Here is a 17,212-nt window from a genome sequence, read left to right on the forward strand (position 1 = left end):
AAGATTTATTGAAGAAACTCAGAGATAAATACAGTGTCTTGTGCAACAAGACAGTACAAGACACACTTTGGTATAGGTCCTTGGAGAGTGTCTTAAAGTATGCTATATGAACATGAATATTAATACTATTCGCTTTTGATCCTGGGCATCTCCCTGAGCAAAATGCCAAGTCTTTCATATTGAACTTGTTTAGAGTGAACTGGTTAGAGTTTGGTTTTATCCAGCTCAAGGAAGCTTTCTTTATTTGCCACATATTTAATGATTTAAAAAGTGTACAGCATTGCAACGAGCTCATTAAATAGGAGATTTTAGGTCGCTGCTCTCTGTAGGTGAACAATTAACAAAACACATTAGCAATTAAAAATGTGACCAACATACAGGTCAAGGTTCCCAGCTGATAGGTCATAACATAACATAATAGCCCCAAGTCACATTCAAGGAAGTGTGTGAGTAGGCAACTATTACCTCTGTGGGCAGTTAGAACATAATGAGGTTTAAACAGTTAGGGACAGATTGTCATAATTATGCCAAATAATTCTTTTTTGAAGGAACAGTCCCACTGCAGTGCAAGTGTGGTAGAATGTGGCCTTTATAGAACTGAACAGCTCTGAAAGAAAAATGGGAACAGTCAGAAATAATATTTCCAAATGAGAGCAAAGACCACTTTAGAAACACCTTGAAATATAGTAGAGGATATAAAACAGGACAGCAGACATATCAGGACTATTGGACTTCCTATGCAAAGATATTAGATTGAAGGCTAAGTCTGAAAGACAGTCTTCATAGCCAAGTTAATATTTCTCACAGAATGAACTCAGCTAAGGATTACTGTGTTTACGATGCTCTCTCAATACAAATACTCCATCCTGAATACAAATATAATTCAAATACAGCTGTATAGTGTTACATACTAGAGTTACTTTACATACAAGAGGATAAAAAGAGCCTCTGCTCCTGTTACAGACCTTTCCAACTAAATGTTAAAAGGGCAGCAATAATTATACGTAGAATTAGTAGTAATTTCCTGACCTGTTTTTAAGGCTGTTTTGACTAAAATGATTGCCTGAGGTCTAAAAATCCACCAGCTGATTTTACAGTACAAATTAAAAGAGCATTCCAGGGCACGAAAACAGGGTAAAATTTAATTCTTATTAAAGGTGTGCCCCTCCAGGTTTAAAATAGTCTTCAAAAATACATTAAACTTAATAGACAGATAAACAATTTTTTCTGTCTTTATTTTTAATATAGCAAACTATATTCTAATAATATAGGAAGGACTGAGCGAAATGAAGAAATGCTAAGAAATGCTGAGTTAACTCATTTCACACCACGAATTAAAAAAAAAAAGTTTCCTTTTGACCTTCACTTTAACATGATAAATGAATTAAAACAAAGATCTCAATTTGGGAATATTTTGGCTTTTGCTTATACAGATAAAGAACAGCAAAGAAATGAATTACTAGTACGCATGGAAGCAGTTCTTCTGGTGCCAAGATAAATTGCGCAAGGAATTATCCAAGCCCGAACACAAAACAGAACAAGTTCTTCTCCTTGATTCAGGTCCACTGTACAAGGAAGAAAATCAAGATGAAGAAGAACATTTAAAGAAGCCCTACAGGAGGTTCAGGCACTTTGAAAATTTCCTTACACTATAGGAAATTCCTGTTCTTTCCCAGCACTGTTTCTTGCAGGGCATGGCAAGGATGTGCTACTGGTTGTTTCCTGTTAGGAAGTGCGTGAGAGACTGGAGGCACTAGGGGAATAGGCTAGGGGGATAGTTATCAAGGCTGCTCTAAGACATGGGATAAGGAAGCGCTTCCCTTTCCAGCCTTGATGGGTTGCCTTGCTTCCTACACCTTATGCTCCACCCTGGTGAGATCCTAATCAGTCCAAGTAGAATGACATGGGACTACAGGGGAAGTAGTCCCGATTGATTACATTAGTAAATTAAAATCAAAATCAGGGTACTCCAATTTAGCAGTAATGCTACAGACAAAAATTTCACAAGTATCAAGTAGCTCTTGCTTAATACTGAAAACTAACATAATTTGAGCAAAGTTAAGAAATACACATGGCTCATTTCTGCTGAAAGTGAGCACTCCTGCACACCCTACAGGTCTTCAAATTGTTGCCAGTGCCTCATGCTGGAGGAAAGGCTCCAGTAGCTTGATAAGACAAGAGTTTCATGATGGATGGCAGCTCTTGGAAATAATTTCAGAAACTCAAATACATTATTTACATGTATTATGAATTTGGTTATTCTTAGATTTTCTAGATGAGATTATTTTTAATAACAAGTCAAAATCAGTCTAAGGTGAAACACTCCCTATTGCTAAAAGCTTTCCAAAATGGCAAACAGAATAAGCCCAACACATAAAGGATAGAGTTTTTGCCTGGGATTTTTACAGGGCTGTGGAAGTCCCTCAGTGCTATATTTTGGATTCCAAAGCTTTTTCAGGAGATGGAGAAGAAGCAGATAGAAACCTGTTTCTATGAGAATGCTGATGAAATTACTCGTGACTCATCTATTTCTCCAAATACAAATCCCTTTGTGGAGTTTTACTTAACGGCGGAGTGGCTCTTTGAGCATTAGTAGTGCTAGTCAGAAAGGAGAAAGTAAGGAGCTGAACAGTGAAGCAGATGCTAGGTGGGAAAGATGGAGGCAGGGAGTCTCCTGTCGCAATACTTGCACACTGCTCCGTCTATTTGTTCCACAGCAGGAAAGCACCAACTTCACCAGTCATGGTTGGGAGTTTCGGGCTTAGACAATAGAGAGCAAAAGACTTTGCATGCTTCCTTACTGGATGCACTCTTTCCTGCCCATAAAGAAAATATGTTGCTCAGAAATCCAGCTACATGATTTTTTCCCCACAGATTTAAGAAGAGCAAAGTCCAACTTAATTTATATCACTTTTTTTTTGCAAGAAACTTAATTTATATCACTTTTCTTGCAAATGGCTCTGAGATACTGCTATTATTGAATGTCCTTTAATGTGGCTTTTGATTTTTCTCCTTACTCTTAGTTTTTCTGATGAAGTAATACATTAACTCTCATGCCTTCTTCATTATCTCACTTGAGAGGTGAAGTACACAGTGATAATAGCAGGAAGAATAGTGGATTGAGCAATGTCCTTATACTGCAAAATGTAGTACATGGAAAATAGCTTTGATGTTTTGAAATGGAGTAGAAAGGTGATGGTGAGGCAGCTATTTTTTCAGTTATGCATTAGTGTTTTGTATTGTATACACAAGGAAAACGAGAAAGGTTAGCTTTGCTAAGCATGCAAAATGAAGTTTACAAGGAGATTAGTTTAAGCTAATCTGCCATGCTGAAGAAAGAAAAGGAAGGAAAAATCTCCAACTGTCTCAAGCTGTATTTGAAGTTGCTCACAACTCAAACCTTCTAGCTACTGCTGATGACTGTCTGTTTCAAGAAAAAAAAGAGGGTAGAAATAAGACGCAAACTTTCTCCTAATTAAAAAACAGCATCCCAAAATGTCATACACATAGAATAACATGATACAATGTACAAAACCATATCAACATAAGATTCTTTGCTTTATATAGAAACAGTGGGTTATCTGTAGGCATGGGGTAATATCCCTAAAAACAGCTGTGCAAAAATTCATTGGTAAGTGAGCAGTAAGAATTCAGTGTGAGCCAAATGTTACACCAAGTATATGCACAGAAGTGTCTGCTTTTTTGTCTGCTTGAACCACATATATATGGAACATATAAGCTCATATATATGAGCCTAATTTCACTATAGGAAGTTAAATTATTTACACTCAGATAAAATCAGAAGCAAGAGAAAGCTTTTATCTAAAAAAATGTATATGTGGACTTAATTCTAAATGAAATAGTGTAGCATCTTCATATATAGGTAAAGGCCAGGACAGATTCTGAAAAAAAATATTAGGGTGAAAAAGCATCAACCCAATAGAAAGACCTAGGTGAACTGACATTGCTTTATACCAACTATAAATGAACGTGGATGGGTCAGTCATACTTCTGTCTAAAACACAAAGTGTTATGAACTGCCAAACTTCATAATTTTCTGCTAATATTGCTTTTTCCACTGATCTCTAGAAACTCAGTACCTGAATAGGCTCCTAGTCCTGATAGAGTGAAATGAAAGATGAACAAAAGTCAAGCTGGAAAGTTGCAGCTGAATTTTCCTTAAATCTGTGGATTGTGCACTTTCTGCTATGTCCACTAGCATCTGAGTAATATTTCACTATTTTCATTTTTTGTAATGAGATTTTAGTTTGTCAACAAATAAATCTGCTTGGTGATTTATTTGTACTGCAGTGATATTCCAAACTGACGAGCACTTCCTGATGAATGGGGCTGCTTAGCAGGTTTCTTTCATTCATGGGTATAGCTTCTGTGTTTCTGGCACTACAACATGACGCTGCTGCAGGAGCTGTTGGATATGGCACCGCGTCACTGGACTATCATCACAAAACATTTATCATATGAGGGCATATAGACCAGCTCCTACTGATGTTCACAATGTTGGAGTCCTCCATCCTGTGACACAGAACAGGCTACACCAGGCAGCACTAGGAAAATGGTGGCTACAGACCATTTATCCTTACTTTTGGATAGGTCTTTCCCGACATAACAGCTTCAAGACACATACACAAGCTCAGCTTCCACCTTCAGCAGCAGGTTTATCTTGGACTGGTTTTACTCTTTACTTCTAAATTACAATAAACAGAAGGAAACTTCAGACTTCCTCCTGCTGTTTTTGCATCCTCATACTTTCAAACACCAAACAGCACTATTCAAGTGAACACGCCTTGAAAACCATGCTTTTTAGTAAGGTAAACTACATGTTATATTTCTTAGGAAAGACTGAAGAATTAAGATGCCCTATCAAGTGTTCAAAATGAAATGCTTTGCCTCAGAGGAAAAAGCTATTAAAAAAAAAAAAGTTTTTTCTTCAGCACAAATATTTGAGACATGGAAACAAGATGTACTTCTGTTACTGAAATGCTTAGGAACATAAGGCTGCAAATAAGATTAATGTATTATATACTAAAGAATTGCCACTCCCCTTCACCCCATGATAATGTGACAGCCCTTTCTTTAGACTTATACATGAAGAGTAATACCCTCGTCCTCAGACCAGAGCATGGCTGAAAGTTGATTGAATTAACTCAGGCAGGGAGGGGGGTGGCGGGGTGAATTACAAGGCATTTATCTTCATCTGAGTTCAATCCTATACCTGTTGCACTGAGAAAAGAAGAGTAGTTTCTGAGCTTGCTATAATTTTTATTTCTAATAAAATCTTGGAAGCTTGCATAAGTTTTTCTAAATATTATCAAGAAAAAAGTAACATAAGCCATCTAAGTTTTCACCACTGCAGGGCTTTCTTATGTCTGTCCATCCATAACACCCTACACAACCACCAAAACCTGAGCTAGCTCCCACCTTCCTTGTTTTAAAAGGTATCTTTCACTCTCTTTGTCCTTGAATTATAAGAGTTTGCTGCATTACAGACTGTGGAACACAGAAAAAGAAAGAAAAAGAATAGATACTAAAGAAGTAGAAACAAGAAGTGCATTTCAAACTCTCAGCAACTATGGATAGCTGCTCTACACTTTTTTCTTTTTTTTTTTTTTAACCTGTGAGATATAAGCCTATACAGGTCAGCAACAATGTAGCACCTGACCCAGATAAAATGAAGATTTATAGGATTATTGGAGGCAGATAGGGAGGTGGCTCCATGATTTGAAGCAATACTTAGCACAGCACTGAACAGACCAGAGCAATGCTGACTATCCATCTTGTCTAGGAGTTGCCTTGTTAGTGGGGAAAAAATAAGCCATGCTATGCATTTTTTTTCTTTTTACCCATCTAAAAGGTAATATCCTCTAACAGACACTGTATTCTATAGGGCAACATATAGAACCACAGGTAAGTCACCCTGAGGTCCTCTTGAATCTCTATAGAGCAAAGTCTAAAAAATCTTACTTTGCCTATTCATGCTATGAGATTATGACTAACGGCCATATTTACAGAGTCTGTCAGGCAGTAGTTTATGACAAAATCCTTTTAATGAATGGAACAACTGTTATCAGAAAACCTCTTGAACTATGGCCAAATATGTATTTCCTCTATGGTAACAAATGAACATAAATTAAGAAATAAATACTTCAGTGAAAAGATCTGTATAGAGACTGAATGTTAAGATGTCCATGGAATCATTACTTTCTACTCTCTTTCCTTTTTCCCTCACAATCTAATTATATCATTTCTATGCAGTATATATAACAGCACCCTCATCTGTCTCTTCCTTCCTGTCCTTTCTCTCACAGTACTTTTTTATCCTACTTTTTTCCCTTATTGATCAATACACTGATCAATACAAAACTGTTTTTTATTTGAACGTAGGCTGTCTTACTCAGCTCATTATGCTTGAAAAAGTGTGCATGCAACTTAAATTAGTTGTTTGCTTATAAATGTATCTATTGATTGCACTTCCACACGGCATCTATTATGGTAGCAAGTATTACAGTAATGCATGAAAACAAACACAGTATTTATGGAATATTTCTGTTTAGGAAAAAAAGAGTGCTCTGTCCTCCACTAATGATCATCCACTGCAACTAATCTAAACAGATAACTGAGCTCAAATACCCTCCAATAACGTACCCTGAAAAAATACCAGTCTGATTAGGAGAAATGTCATCCTAGCTATAGTAAGAGCTTGCACAGTCCATTGTGAAGTAAAAGGAAGATGGGAGATAAATGAGTATCATATAACGAAGTGATAGGAGACCACCATGGTCGCAACTGCCAAGAACTGAGATTTCCTAGTCTTTCCTGTAGGGGAGAAAAGGACTGTAATGACGTAATGATCCACCCGCATAGTTCTGCCTGAGTTTTGTTTTGCTTTTTTGTAGGAGAACCAGGGGAGGCTTCTTGAGAAAATCATGTTATAAATGGGGAAGCTGAGCTAGGATAAAAAAAGTACCAGTGTTGCAATTGAAGTAAGTGAAAGACCCAGAAATAATACCTACCTCATTCAGAGAAGGGCTACAGAAGTGTGCTTTCTGATATACAGTTGTAAGCGGAGAGGAATCTGGATGAAGCAGATCTATCACCATGTTCTGCAGGAACTATGGAACAGTACATCCAGCACCTCCAGGTTTGCCCATGTTCCTGCTGAATTAGCTAGCTACAGCTTGAACTTGGCACTACCAGTTAATAGTCCTCACTACTACACATTCCAGTCAAGTAATACTATTCCTTGGAACATCAATTCATCATGGGGAATGATTTAAGTTGATTGAAATAAGAGATGGACCTTGCACTGTATCAGCTAGGAGAAAGCAGAAGAGTGGGCAACATAGCTTATCCAAACTGGTGAAAGCAAATAGGACCCATTTTGATCAGAAGGAATCTGGGTTAGAGGAGAGTTGAATTTTCTCCTGGCATCTTGTCATTCCTTTCTTTAACTCATGATGGCATGGCCCAGTATTAACACCATATATTCTCCTCCCCTCTGTATGTTAGCATTCTCCAGTTAATCAAAGTACACTAGTTCCATCAAAAGAGACAGCAGAAGTGTTGCTTTCTTTGACCAGGTATGATGCAGATAAAGTTCCCTGCTCCTATGGACGCTGCCAATCCAGAGACCAGGATCTGCAGGTTTGACCCTACAGCAGACCCAGTGTCCAGTAAAAAACATTACTGAACTAGATGGCTGTATTACAGGAGACTATTCCTGTATTCTTCCTCCCCAGCCTTCAGCTTCTGGGACAGTCACACCATGGGAGCAGGGACTTAAGCATTAAACACAGTCACTTCTCACTGGCTGTCCCAGTTTGAAAGATTACTTTTTCCCAGTTCACTATTGTCCCAAAGTTGTCCCCAAAACTAAGACAACAGAATGGCATGGGTGAGGATCTTAGCTGCTTCAGGGCTAAAGCTGGCAACCTAATTCAAATTAGCTCCTATAGCAATTTAAACTAACTCTCTAGGCTATGCAATGAAACAGAAGAGCAAGCATTCAAACACTGTTTCATTCAATCTGCCGAGAATGTGGTTAAACAACTAAATAACAGTTGTTAAGTGAATGCACATCTAAGCTGTTGAGGCTTGAGAATCTACATACAAATTTCCAGCAGTACTGCTACACCACTGCAGTAGCAGGATTTAATTGTAATACATCCATACTGCACCTATTTTTAGTTATTACATATATTAAACTGTCACATTACAATTATACCTCCAGTAAAACTGTTAGTATCAATGTACTTATATTAACATAAAGCCATCTTATACCAACCTATGTCATCTTGTCCTCGAATAAGAATATCTTTATACCACTGACCCAATATAACAACATTCATGTCAATGAAGGTGTCATAATGTTTTAGCTATGACAAAGTACTTGACATAGAAGCAAAATTGTGTTTAGATAAGTCACTGCATTAGTTACAATCTGTTTACACTTGGGAAATTTTCATAATGACCAGTGAAATCTTACTGGCTCAAGACATTTACATGTCTCTGAATATTTCATACTTTTCCTCAAAACCCAGCTTTTCAAAGGAAGTAAATCCATAAAGCTTCCACTTTTCATTTGAAAAAAAATGGTAATGGATGAAGAAAAAATGTTTAAAAATATAATCAAATGTTTTCTAAAACCAGCACATAAACTACTTGGGATTTTTTTTCGTGAGGTCTAATATTTGGGATTGGCAAAAGGGCTAGACATTTTTTCCTTCAATAAATAAAAGCAGAACTCACCTAGGCACATATTAGTGAATTCAGAATAACGACTTCTACTTTCAGTTATTGAAAAAAGAACACCCCCTCCCCGAGCCATCTACTTAAAAACCCTGCTTTTGCTTAGGCCTTTCAGAATATCTTTCAGTTTTCTTCTTCCATGAGCAGTCATTAACTATTCGTGCCTTAATTAAAAATGTTTCCACTTGAGGTCTTGCATTCCATCTTGGCTCTTCCTTGTCAGCCTGCAGTTTCAGTATTTATGACTTTACAGTGCTTTACGTTGCAGCCAACTGGGTATCACGTCACTCCTTTCATAGAGGTGAACGGTTTATAAGCTCTTTTACAAAAGGAATCAAAATATTACAATAGAGTCCAGCCAGCCAGACACGCTTTCCAGTTTACAAAGACTATTTTTAATAGTCTATAATTGTAAATGGATTCCACTTGGTAGCAAGATAAAGAATTGAGAGCCCTTGTCCCTTGGGACATTAGTTTACTTGCACTAAAAGTAAACAAAAAATATTCAGATAAGAAATGTTCCTCTAAGTATTTGGACAGAGCATTTCATCTTGGAATAGAAAGGGCTAGACAGAAGCTATAGAAAAACACAGTCATCAGCCCATTTCTGAAGTTACTGTTTCAGAGTAATGAAAACATGGTAAATAGAAAGGAAAGGAGTTTTGAATTTGAATTCAAAACATTTCTTTAGGTAAGCTGATGGTGAAACTCATTGACTTTTGGTAGACATCTGGTGACAAGAGCCAAAACCACTGGAAATGCAACTTTCTTACTGCTGGGTCCAAATAATGAATCAATGTTTCCAATACCAACATCCCTGCTATGAATCTCTAACACTCAAAATTCCACAAAACCAGAGGAGATCTCGCTAAGCCTTTCCCCTGCAGAAGTGGTGTGCACCTCAAGGTGTTTGCTGGTTGTGCCTATTACTTGTTGGCCTGCGGTCTGCTGCATTACCACATGAGAGACTTGCAATAAATTCTGGGTTTTGTAGATCACTCTTAGTAATAAGTGGCTTTAATTCTGAAGACAGTAAATCAATGGTTTCAACAACCCTATGACTACAGTATTAAAAGGATCGCATTGTTCTACAGAGAACACCGAGCACTTTGCACACAGGTGCCTTCGAGTAATTGATGGCAGAGATCCTCTCTTAGGTATGCATGCCTGCACTGTATTCAACTCAGGGCCATTCTCAAAATGCCATTGTTTTCTTATGTAATTCACACAAGTTGTCATTGTATATTTGCTATTCGCCGGGGGATGTAATCTGAATCTTGTAGAATTATACTGTCCTGATATCTTCTTCCTTACTCTAAATAATTAAGACTTGCGACTCGCAGGACTTGGGGGGAGGGGAAGGAGAGAAGAGAGACGTGTGTTTCAGGGAGGCAGGAAGGACAGGAAAAGGATGAGGGGCATACAAAAGTAAAATGGAAACAAAATGCAGAAATGGCATCCATTTATAGATTGTAAATTTAATAAAGACATGGCTTACACAGTTGTTCCTAGAACTGCAAATGCTAAGCTATAACTCTGTGTTGGAAACCTGCTTTTCAGTTGCCTAAAATGTGTAGATAAGTTAATTCCTTGGAAGGCAGAGATCTTACTCTACTTAATATTGCTAGCTTACAGGTATTTCGAACAACACTGTGCAAGAGGAAATATAGTGTCTTACCAACATGAAGGTACCTCAGTTATATAATATGGTCGCCAACACAAATGGATAGCATTTCTATGCAATTGCTTTGCTACCCTAAGAGAGACAATAAAGAGGTATATCCAGGAAGGAAATGTAGGTGCCTCCTTTATAAATGCCAACCCATTCCAGCTTCCACTGAGATCAGTGAAAAAAACGTCAAGTCCTTATCACTTCTGAAACAATAAAACAAGAAATACAGTACAAGACATTTCTATTCATCAAGTATCTTCCCTTAGGCTAGGGTTTAGACTATGGGGGAAGGAAACCAAGACCAGTCTTACTAGTCACAGTGCAGAGTCATTTTTCATATTATCACTTAGTGCTAATGAAAACAGCTCTTTACAAGCACTACAGTCATGATAAGGCTGGCACTTTAGCTTTTCACTTTGCAGGCACTGGTAGCGTCATCACTATGTGAGTCTCTCATGCCCTTTTCAATTAAACACTTCCCATAAAGTTCTGCTAAGCATCCTTCAACATTTCTTCCTGAAGGTATTATTTACTGAAAATGGACACACAGAATGGCCAACAGAACAGCTATTCTTACAATTTTGTTTTTATTCTCTGAGTAACTGACTATTTTCACTACTACTAAAATGCCAGGAGGAGCAACCTGGAGTGAAATGGGCTTTTGTTTTGACAGTTTGCTTTGGAGCAAGGGGTAATGATTTCTATAAAGAAAATATTGCCCAGGGGTCTAAACTGGGAGGGTTGCTAGTCCTGCATTTCACAGCTTCTTTGTTAGCCCATCCCTAACATGCTTAAAATTTTCCACAGTGATGTTGGCGTTAACAAAATACTCCATCCGAAAAGCTCCTTTCTCTGAATTTATATCAGCTCTCAGAATAGTTCTAAACAATATGAAGGAGCCTGGGCTTGTAGGAACCGGAACATTTATAGGAGACCACTTTGAGCTTCTCAGGTCATAGGATCTAAGTGTCCCAAGGGCTGGGGAACCAAAGGAAAACTAAGACATGATGAAAATAAATTTGATAAAGACTTTCTTAATTATTTTTTAATGTACCCCTACATTCCAAGTCAATTTATTTATAGGTGTAATAACCACACCTTGATTTTAGGGTAGTTTGCTGTCAGGGTTTCAGCAAAAGAAACTCATAGAACTCATGCTGCTGATTCAAAATAGGAACCCATATCTCTATAAGTTTAGAGATACAATGCGTTTTATGACATTTTAGGGATGATGGACACAAGTCCATCTGACAGAGCATCTTTTTGAAATATCATTGAGGCAGCCTTCTCCATAGTGTTCATTATTACTGAATCCCACCTCCCCACTCCTCCTCTGAAGGACGGTGGCATTCCTGAAGATGGATTTACCAGCTGCCCTGCATTCAAATTTCACTACCACTTCTAAATTTTTATTATAACAGACTTCAGAATTTGGGTGTAACTATGCAGACATAAAAAGAGCTTTTATGACATTCCTAGACTCAGCATAACTTATACCAACAAAAGCAATCAGCAAAGAGGTTTGAATCAGATAATGAAAGGGCAGTGTACCTTTCCCAATTCCTGTCCATAGCTGTCCACTTTCCCCCTGTCTCTTTTGCACCATCTCCAATGCTTATCTGATCCACAATAAGCAAGTTCAGGGAGCTAAATGGGCAGAAAGAGTATCTTGAAAATAAAAAGTATATATGTTAGGGGGGTGAGGGAGCAGGGCACAGCTGGTCACTTTATCTCTCAGATGGGTACTGGTATCAGTGCAAACATGGGACAGACAGATGAAGAAGAATGGAAGAGTGCAATGACCTTTTTAACAGCAGCAATTAGCTTAATCTAGCCAATCTGGCCATACTGGGATAATTACACTGGTAAAACTTTCCTTGTGGAGACCTGTGCTGGGTAGGCCAGTAAAGTGTAAAGTTAATAGGTAAGATGACAGAGGTGAAGGCACTAAATTTTACTATTCAGACTTCAGGTAGGTAATGTAATGAGCCTCATGGTCACCAGTTACATCACCACTGCAAAAAAGAAAAACAAGAGGTGTTCTGTAGTTTTTATTATTATTGTGGGATAAGCAATAAACTGAAAAACACTACTGTACACAAAAGGATGTAAATCACATAAAGAAATTTTACAATGAGTTCCCCAGCTTAGTACTCAATGAAAATATAATTACAATCTCTCTCCCTCCTAGTATTTTGAGCAAATAAAGTAGCAGCAGTGAATAGCCCCCAGTAAAAAGCATACCTTTTTAGGCAATAGCCACTGTCCTCAGAAAAAAATTGTGTTATTCTTTTCTTGCCTATTTTTTTTCCTTCTCCTGAGCTTATTATTCCTTTCCTTCTACCTGTTTAAAAAGTTGGTTTTGATCTCTCCTCTACTTCTGGCTTCCACTATAGCAGACTCATCTCTTGCTGTGTTTATTGCCTACATTCCTGTTTATTAAAAGGTTATTTTCAAGATGTGTTCTATTCAAGACATATAAAGAAGGAGGAGAGAACATGATGAAGTGAACTTAGAAAGCATGTGCAAGGCTCGTCAGCGTGCATGTCTAATCTTAAGTCAGGACTATATTGTGTAAGTATGTTGAATTAAAAAAAAAGTTACATCCCTCATCAACATGGTTACACTAGGAAAAGCCCTAGTCTATAACTAAATAGGTATGTGTTTATCTGTATGTATTTATATAAAATACATACATTGTGTGTGCATGCATGCACATGTGTTTTTCATTGGTATTGCTTCTTCCATTTGGAAAAGTGGGGTATAAGAAAGTGGACTCTTGAAGTCCACTAGGAGGGTTTCTCAGATGTACCTCACGTACCTTCTTCATGCAGATAAGATGTTTTTAAGGATTAACTTTACAAATGTGAGTAGTTTATTGGCCTTATCCCATAAGGGCACTCATTTGTAGTGATAAGAGAGCCTATCAAAAACGGAAATAAAGATCATTAGCCAAAGTGAAACACTCTGTACCTTAGAATAAAGGGTTCAAACATTTCAAATGAAGAGGATCAAATCAGTTATAATATGTAAAACAGTACCTTGAGAGGCATCAAAAGTTTCATACTAGACACAAGACAAATTAATTGTTTTCCTGTAGTGCATGAAAGTCAGCTGTATGAAGAGTCTTCTTCCACAGTTTTATTTGTAACAATACTTAGGCTTGCCCAAGAGATAAGTATCCTTCACATTTTTTAAAAAAAAGGAAGAATGGGGAAAAAAATGGCATCTTTTCCACAAAGCCCAAAACATTAGGTGCTTCTTTGTGCATTTTGGATGCTTAGAAGACTTCACAAACAATAGTTTGTTACAGAACACAATGTCAGCACTAATTTGCATTCTATATGTACACAACAGGAATATCAAGTCTCAGTAGAGCCACATGAATCCCCTACTAAATGCACCCTCCCCCAAGCCATATAAAATAATGAAATGAATCAGTTCTGTTCAAAAAAAAATAAAACTAAGGTTTTCCTAAAGCAAAAGAATGCAAGATCCTCTTGTACAATTTTCATCCTGAGTTTTCAATAATACATCAAGTTGCTGCAGTTCCCAGAAGACTCTTTGCTAACTCAATTGCCATCAAAACCTATCCATCAGTAAAATATCTCTACCATCCTCTGTAGCCATTGAGAGACAAGCCAGAATATGTGAGAACTGCCCCTCACCCTGCTGAATAACACACAGCAAAGGCTGTGGTTCAGCTCTGCTGCCTTTCCCCCCCCTTCAGGTAGCAAAGAGACACAGGGGCACGTGTTCTGTGTTTTCTTCCTCAGTTCTTTTACATCTGCTTTTGGAATCTATCTTCTTGGTCCTGGCACTTTTCCTCTTCAAAATCTTCTAATTGGTTTCTGGTCTACTCTCCAGAGCCCTTGACACACCCCAGCTGGCAGGAGGCTCACAGGTTTCCTTGTCCTTCGGTGCCCTTTCCCATTGGGTTGTATGGACCCCTCCATGCTTTCTGCATCAACCAGCTGTTGAACAGTGAGTGTACATTTCTGCTCATCTGTATTTTATTTGTGGCTAGTGGGAAAGCCAGGGGGGTTCACAGGCTCTCAGTGGAGCACAGCAGTTGTCCATTGCTTCTTCAGAGACTATGGCCAGAGGAGTATGGCATTACAATGACAAATGTGAAGACAGAAGAGAAGAGAATGAAGTTTGAGAGCTTTGGGGAAGGAAACTGATGCAGATAATAACGATAGATGCTGTCTACTAGTAGGTGACATGCTCCGTGCAGCTGTGAAAGGAGTGCACATAATTTAAAAATAGAACCAGCAACATTCAGTTCCTGAACTTCTTACTTCTGTTTTGAAGTAATACTGCACAAAATCCAAGAACACTTAGTACTTTATCAAGAGTTTATAGGTGTACTGAGTACTTCATGGCAAAACAGCTCATCTTAATCCAGGCCGTTGCAATTTAAATACAGGACAATCTCACAGTCCTGTTAGCTGTATGGTGTTTCTGACACAGCACAGATATAGCTGTGCAGCACAAATACTACTCTGTACATCAGTGACACATATACAAAGCAGTCAAACCTTAATAACACAAAGTCAAATATTAACTTTGAATATTCTTTTTGAGATATTCTTCTAACTAGAAAACTGTGTCTTAGAACAAATTTACAGGGAATCAACACAGACACTCTTTTTCCTGTATTTGGTTCCCCTATCCTTCTGGTTGATACAGCCCATCAATAGAAGTCAATTAAATCAAAATTATATTTTTTCTATAATGTCATTAACACATCAACTATCTGAACATAAAGTATTTACAAGGTGTAGACCAATGGTGAACCAGATAAAGATATTAAAGTTATATATGAACATGTAAACCACTGAAGCCCAAGATGCAGGTATCAGTTTAAAAAAAAAAAAAAAAAAAGTTTTACAACATCACCTATGTGATGTTTCCCCTCATTTTTTAAACGTTTTATTAGGGTTTATTTGTATTTGGAGACAGCACTTCCACCCAAACCTTATTGCATTTAGGTTGTGTGTTAGTCAGTGTATACCTGTGCTGTCCATTTACATCGCTGACTCTGTGTGACATGCAAGATGATTCTGGTATCTCCAAGTAGTGTTATCAATACAAGTATAGAAAAGCATTTGCATGATTTTCAGTTGATAACGCCTTCTAAGTTGAGACTGATTTTGGAGGCTTATTAATATAAGATTGCTTTTGGCAGAGTCACGGGCTTCAGAACACAGGAGTTAGAGCATACATATAAATTTACTCATACTCCAGTTGCTAAGTCCCTGCTTTTCACTTGTTCCATTTTCTTGAAGAAAATTCTGTGTGCTCAAGAGTCTGTATTTTGTCAGCTGCATTCTATGGTCTGATAAAACCTATTACCTTTCTCTACAAACTCTGTTTTCTTATTCTCTTTCAAACAACGCACAGCAGAACAGAGAATGTTAAGATCGTGTAAGTGTTGCTTACGGCGTTTATTTGGGAGAGCGTTAGGTAATATAGCTACCAATCATAATCAGGAGGACGGTATATTATAAGCTAGAGCAGCCATAATTGTCTAAGCAGCAGGACGCGATCTCTGCTTCACTCCCGTAGGAAGCCTTTCCCAGGAGCAAGAGTAAGGCAAGGTTTCAGGGAATGCGAGGGTTTGCAAGAAGACAGGCAGAAAAGCCGCAGTCCCAGGCACTGAAGACGAACCAGGTAACCCGCCAGGGGCACGTGAAAAAAAAAAAATAAAAAAATCACACTGCTAAGCACAGTGGAGGACAGTATTATGAAATCAGGACAGAGTACAGTAAAACCCCTGAAAACGGGTCAGTGGACTTACGATAAGCTTTCTTCATTTATGTGGGGTGGGAGAAGGTAGGGGGGGAGGGGAAAGGAGAGGACGTATGCATTAAGATATAACTCCGGACTCACCGATTTTGGCCAAGCTGGCCACCAGTATCCAGAGTGTAATGATATAAGGGTCCTTGACGTGATTCCATTTGAAAGAGACGATAGCGAAGCTCTGTGGCTGGCTGCTATTTATAGGGCTGCCCGAGCTCCGCTGCCCCAGCGTCGCCGGCAGAGCCAGCAGCCCCAGGAGCAGCCCCAGGCAGGGTGCCGGCCCCATCGCCCAACCTCGCAGCCAGCTCCTGCGGCCTCTGCCCGCAGAAGCCCAGCCTTCCCGCCGCTCCTCGGGCCCGCGCGGAGTCGCTCTGCGCGCCTGGACGGGGCGGCCGCGCAGGGGCTCTGTGCGCCAGCGGATGCTCTGCGGTGGGGTCGCCGCCCGCCCGCACCTGCCTTTATGGGGCGGCCCCGAGTGCCGGAGGCGGAGCCTTCTCGCCGCGCCCGCGGAGCCGCCGCGCCGGGCGCCTCGCCTCGTGCCAGGCCGGCAGGAAATCCGCGGGGCCTCGCCAGCCTCTGCCCCGCAGCCGCCGCCGCGGGTCCGCGCTCCTGCTGCCGCTCAGCCTCGCACCGCGCCGGGCTCCGGCCCGCCAGGCTCTGAGGGCACAGTGCATTTCTCACGCCAGTTTGCTCTTCTGTCCGCCAGAGAGCACCTCTCTCCCGGGCGCTAGGGGAGGTCGTACTAGCAAGCAGGGCTTGTCTGCGTGCTTAGATCTGCTTTCAGCTTTTTGTTAAGATGTGCTGTATTAAAAGTGCTCCCTGACTTCTTCCCCTGCTCTTTTATATGGTTATAACGTGAAGTCTGTCGGAAGTTTGTCACCTTGCCCCCAAGCCTTCTTTCTCGCTGACCCCATTTGCCTGATCTCCTAGCCGGTGCGTATCATGCGCTGGAGGCAGGTGGAGCCAGGA

General features: G+C 39.4%; 1 protein-coding gene across 1 annotated transcript in view; it reads right to left on the minus strand.

Annotated features, from left to right (window-relative positions):
- The window catches only part of SLC9A3 (solute carrier family 9 member A3), a 56,765-nt gene extending 40,236 nt beyond the window's left edge, over positions 1-16,529 (minus strand). The window contains exon 1 of the mRNA XM_013952085.2: positions 16,334-16,529. Coding sequence (XP_013807539.1) covers positions 16,334-16,529 — 196 coding nt within the window. The remainder of the gene's footprint in view (positions 1-16,333) is intronic.
- Between the last annotated feature and the right edge of the window lie 683 nt (positions 16,530-17,212).

The sequence above is a fragment of the Apteryx mantelli genome, chromosome 2 (assembly GCF_036417845.1).
Source record: "Apteryx mantelli isolate bAptMan1 chromosome 2, bAptMan1.hap1, whole genome shotgun sequence".
Lineage (NCBI taxonomy): Eukaryota > Metazoa > Chordata > Aves > Apterygiformes > Apterygidae > Apteryx > Apteryx mantelli.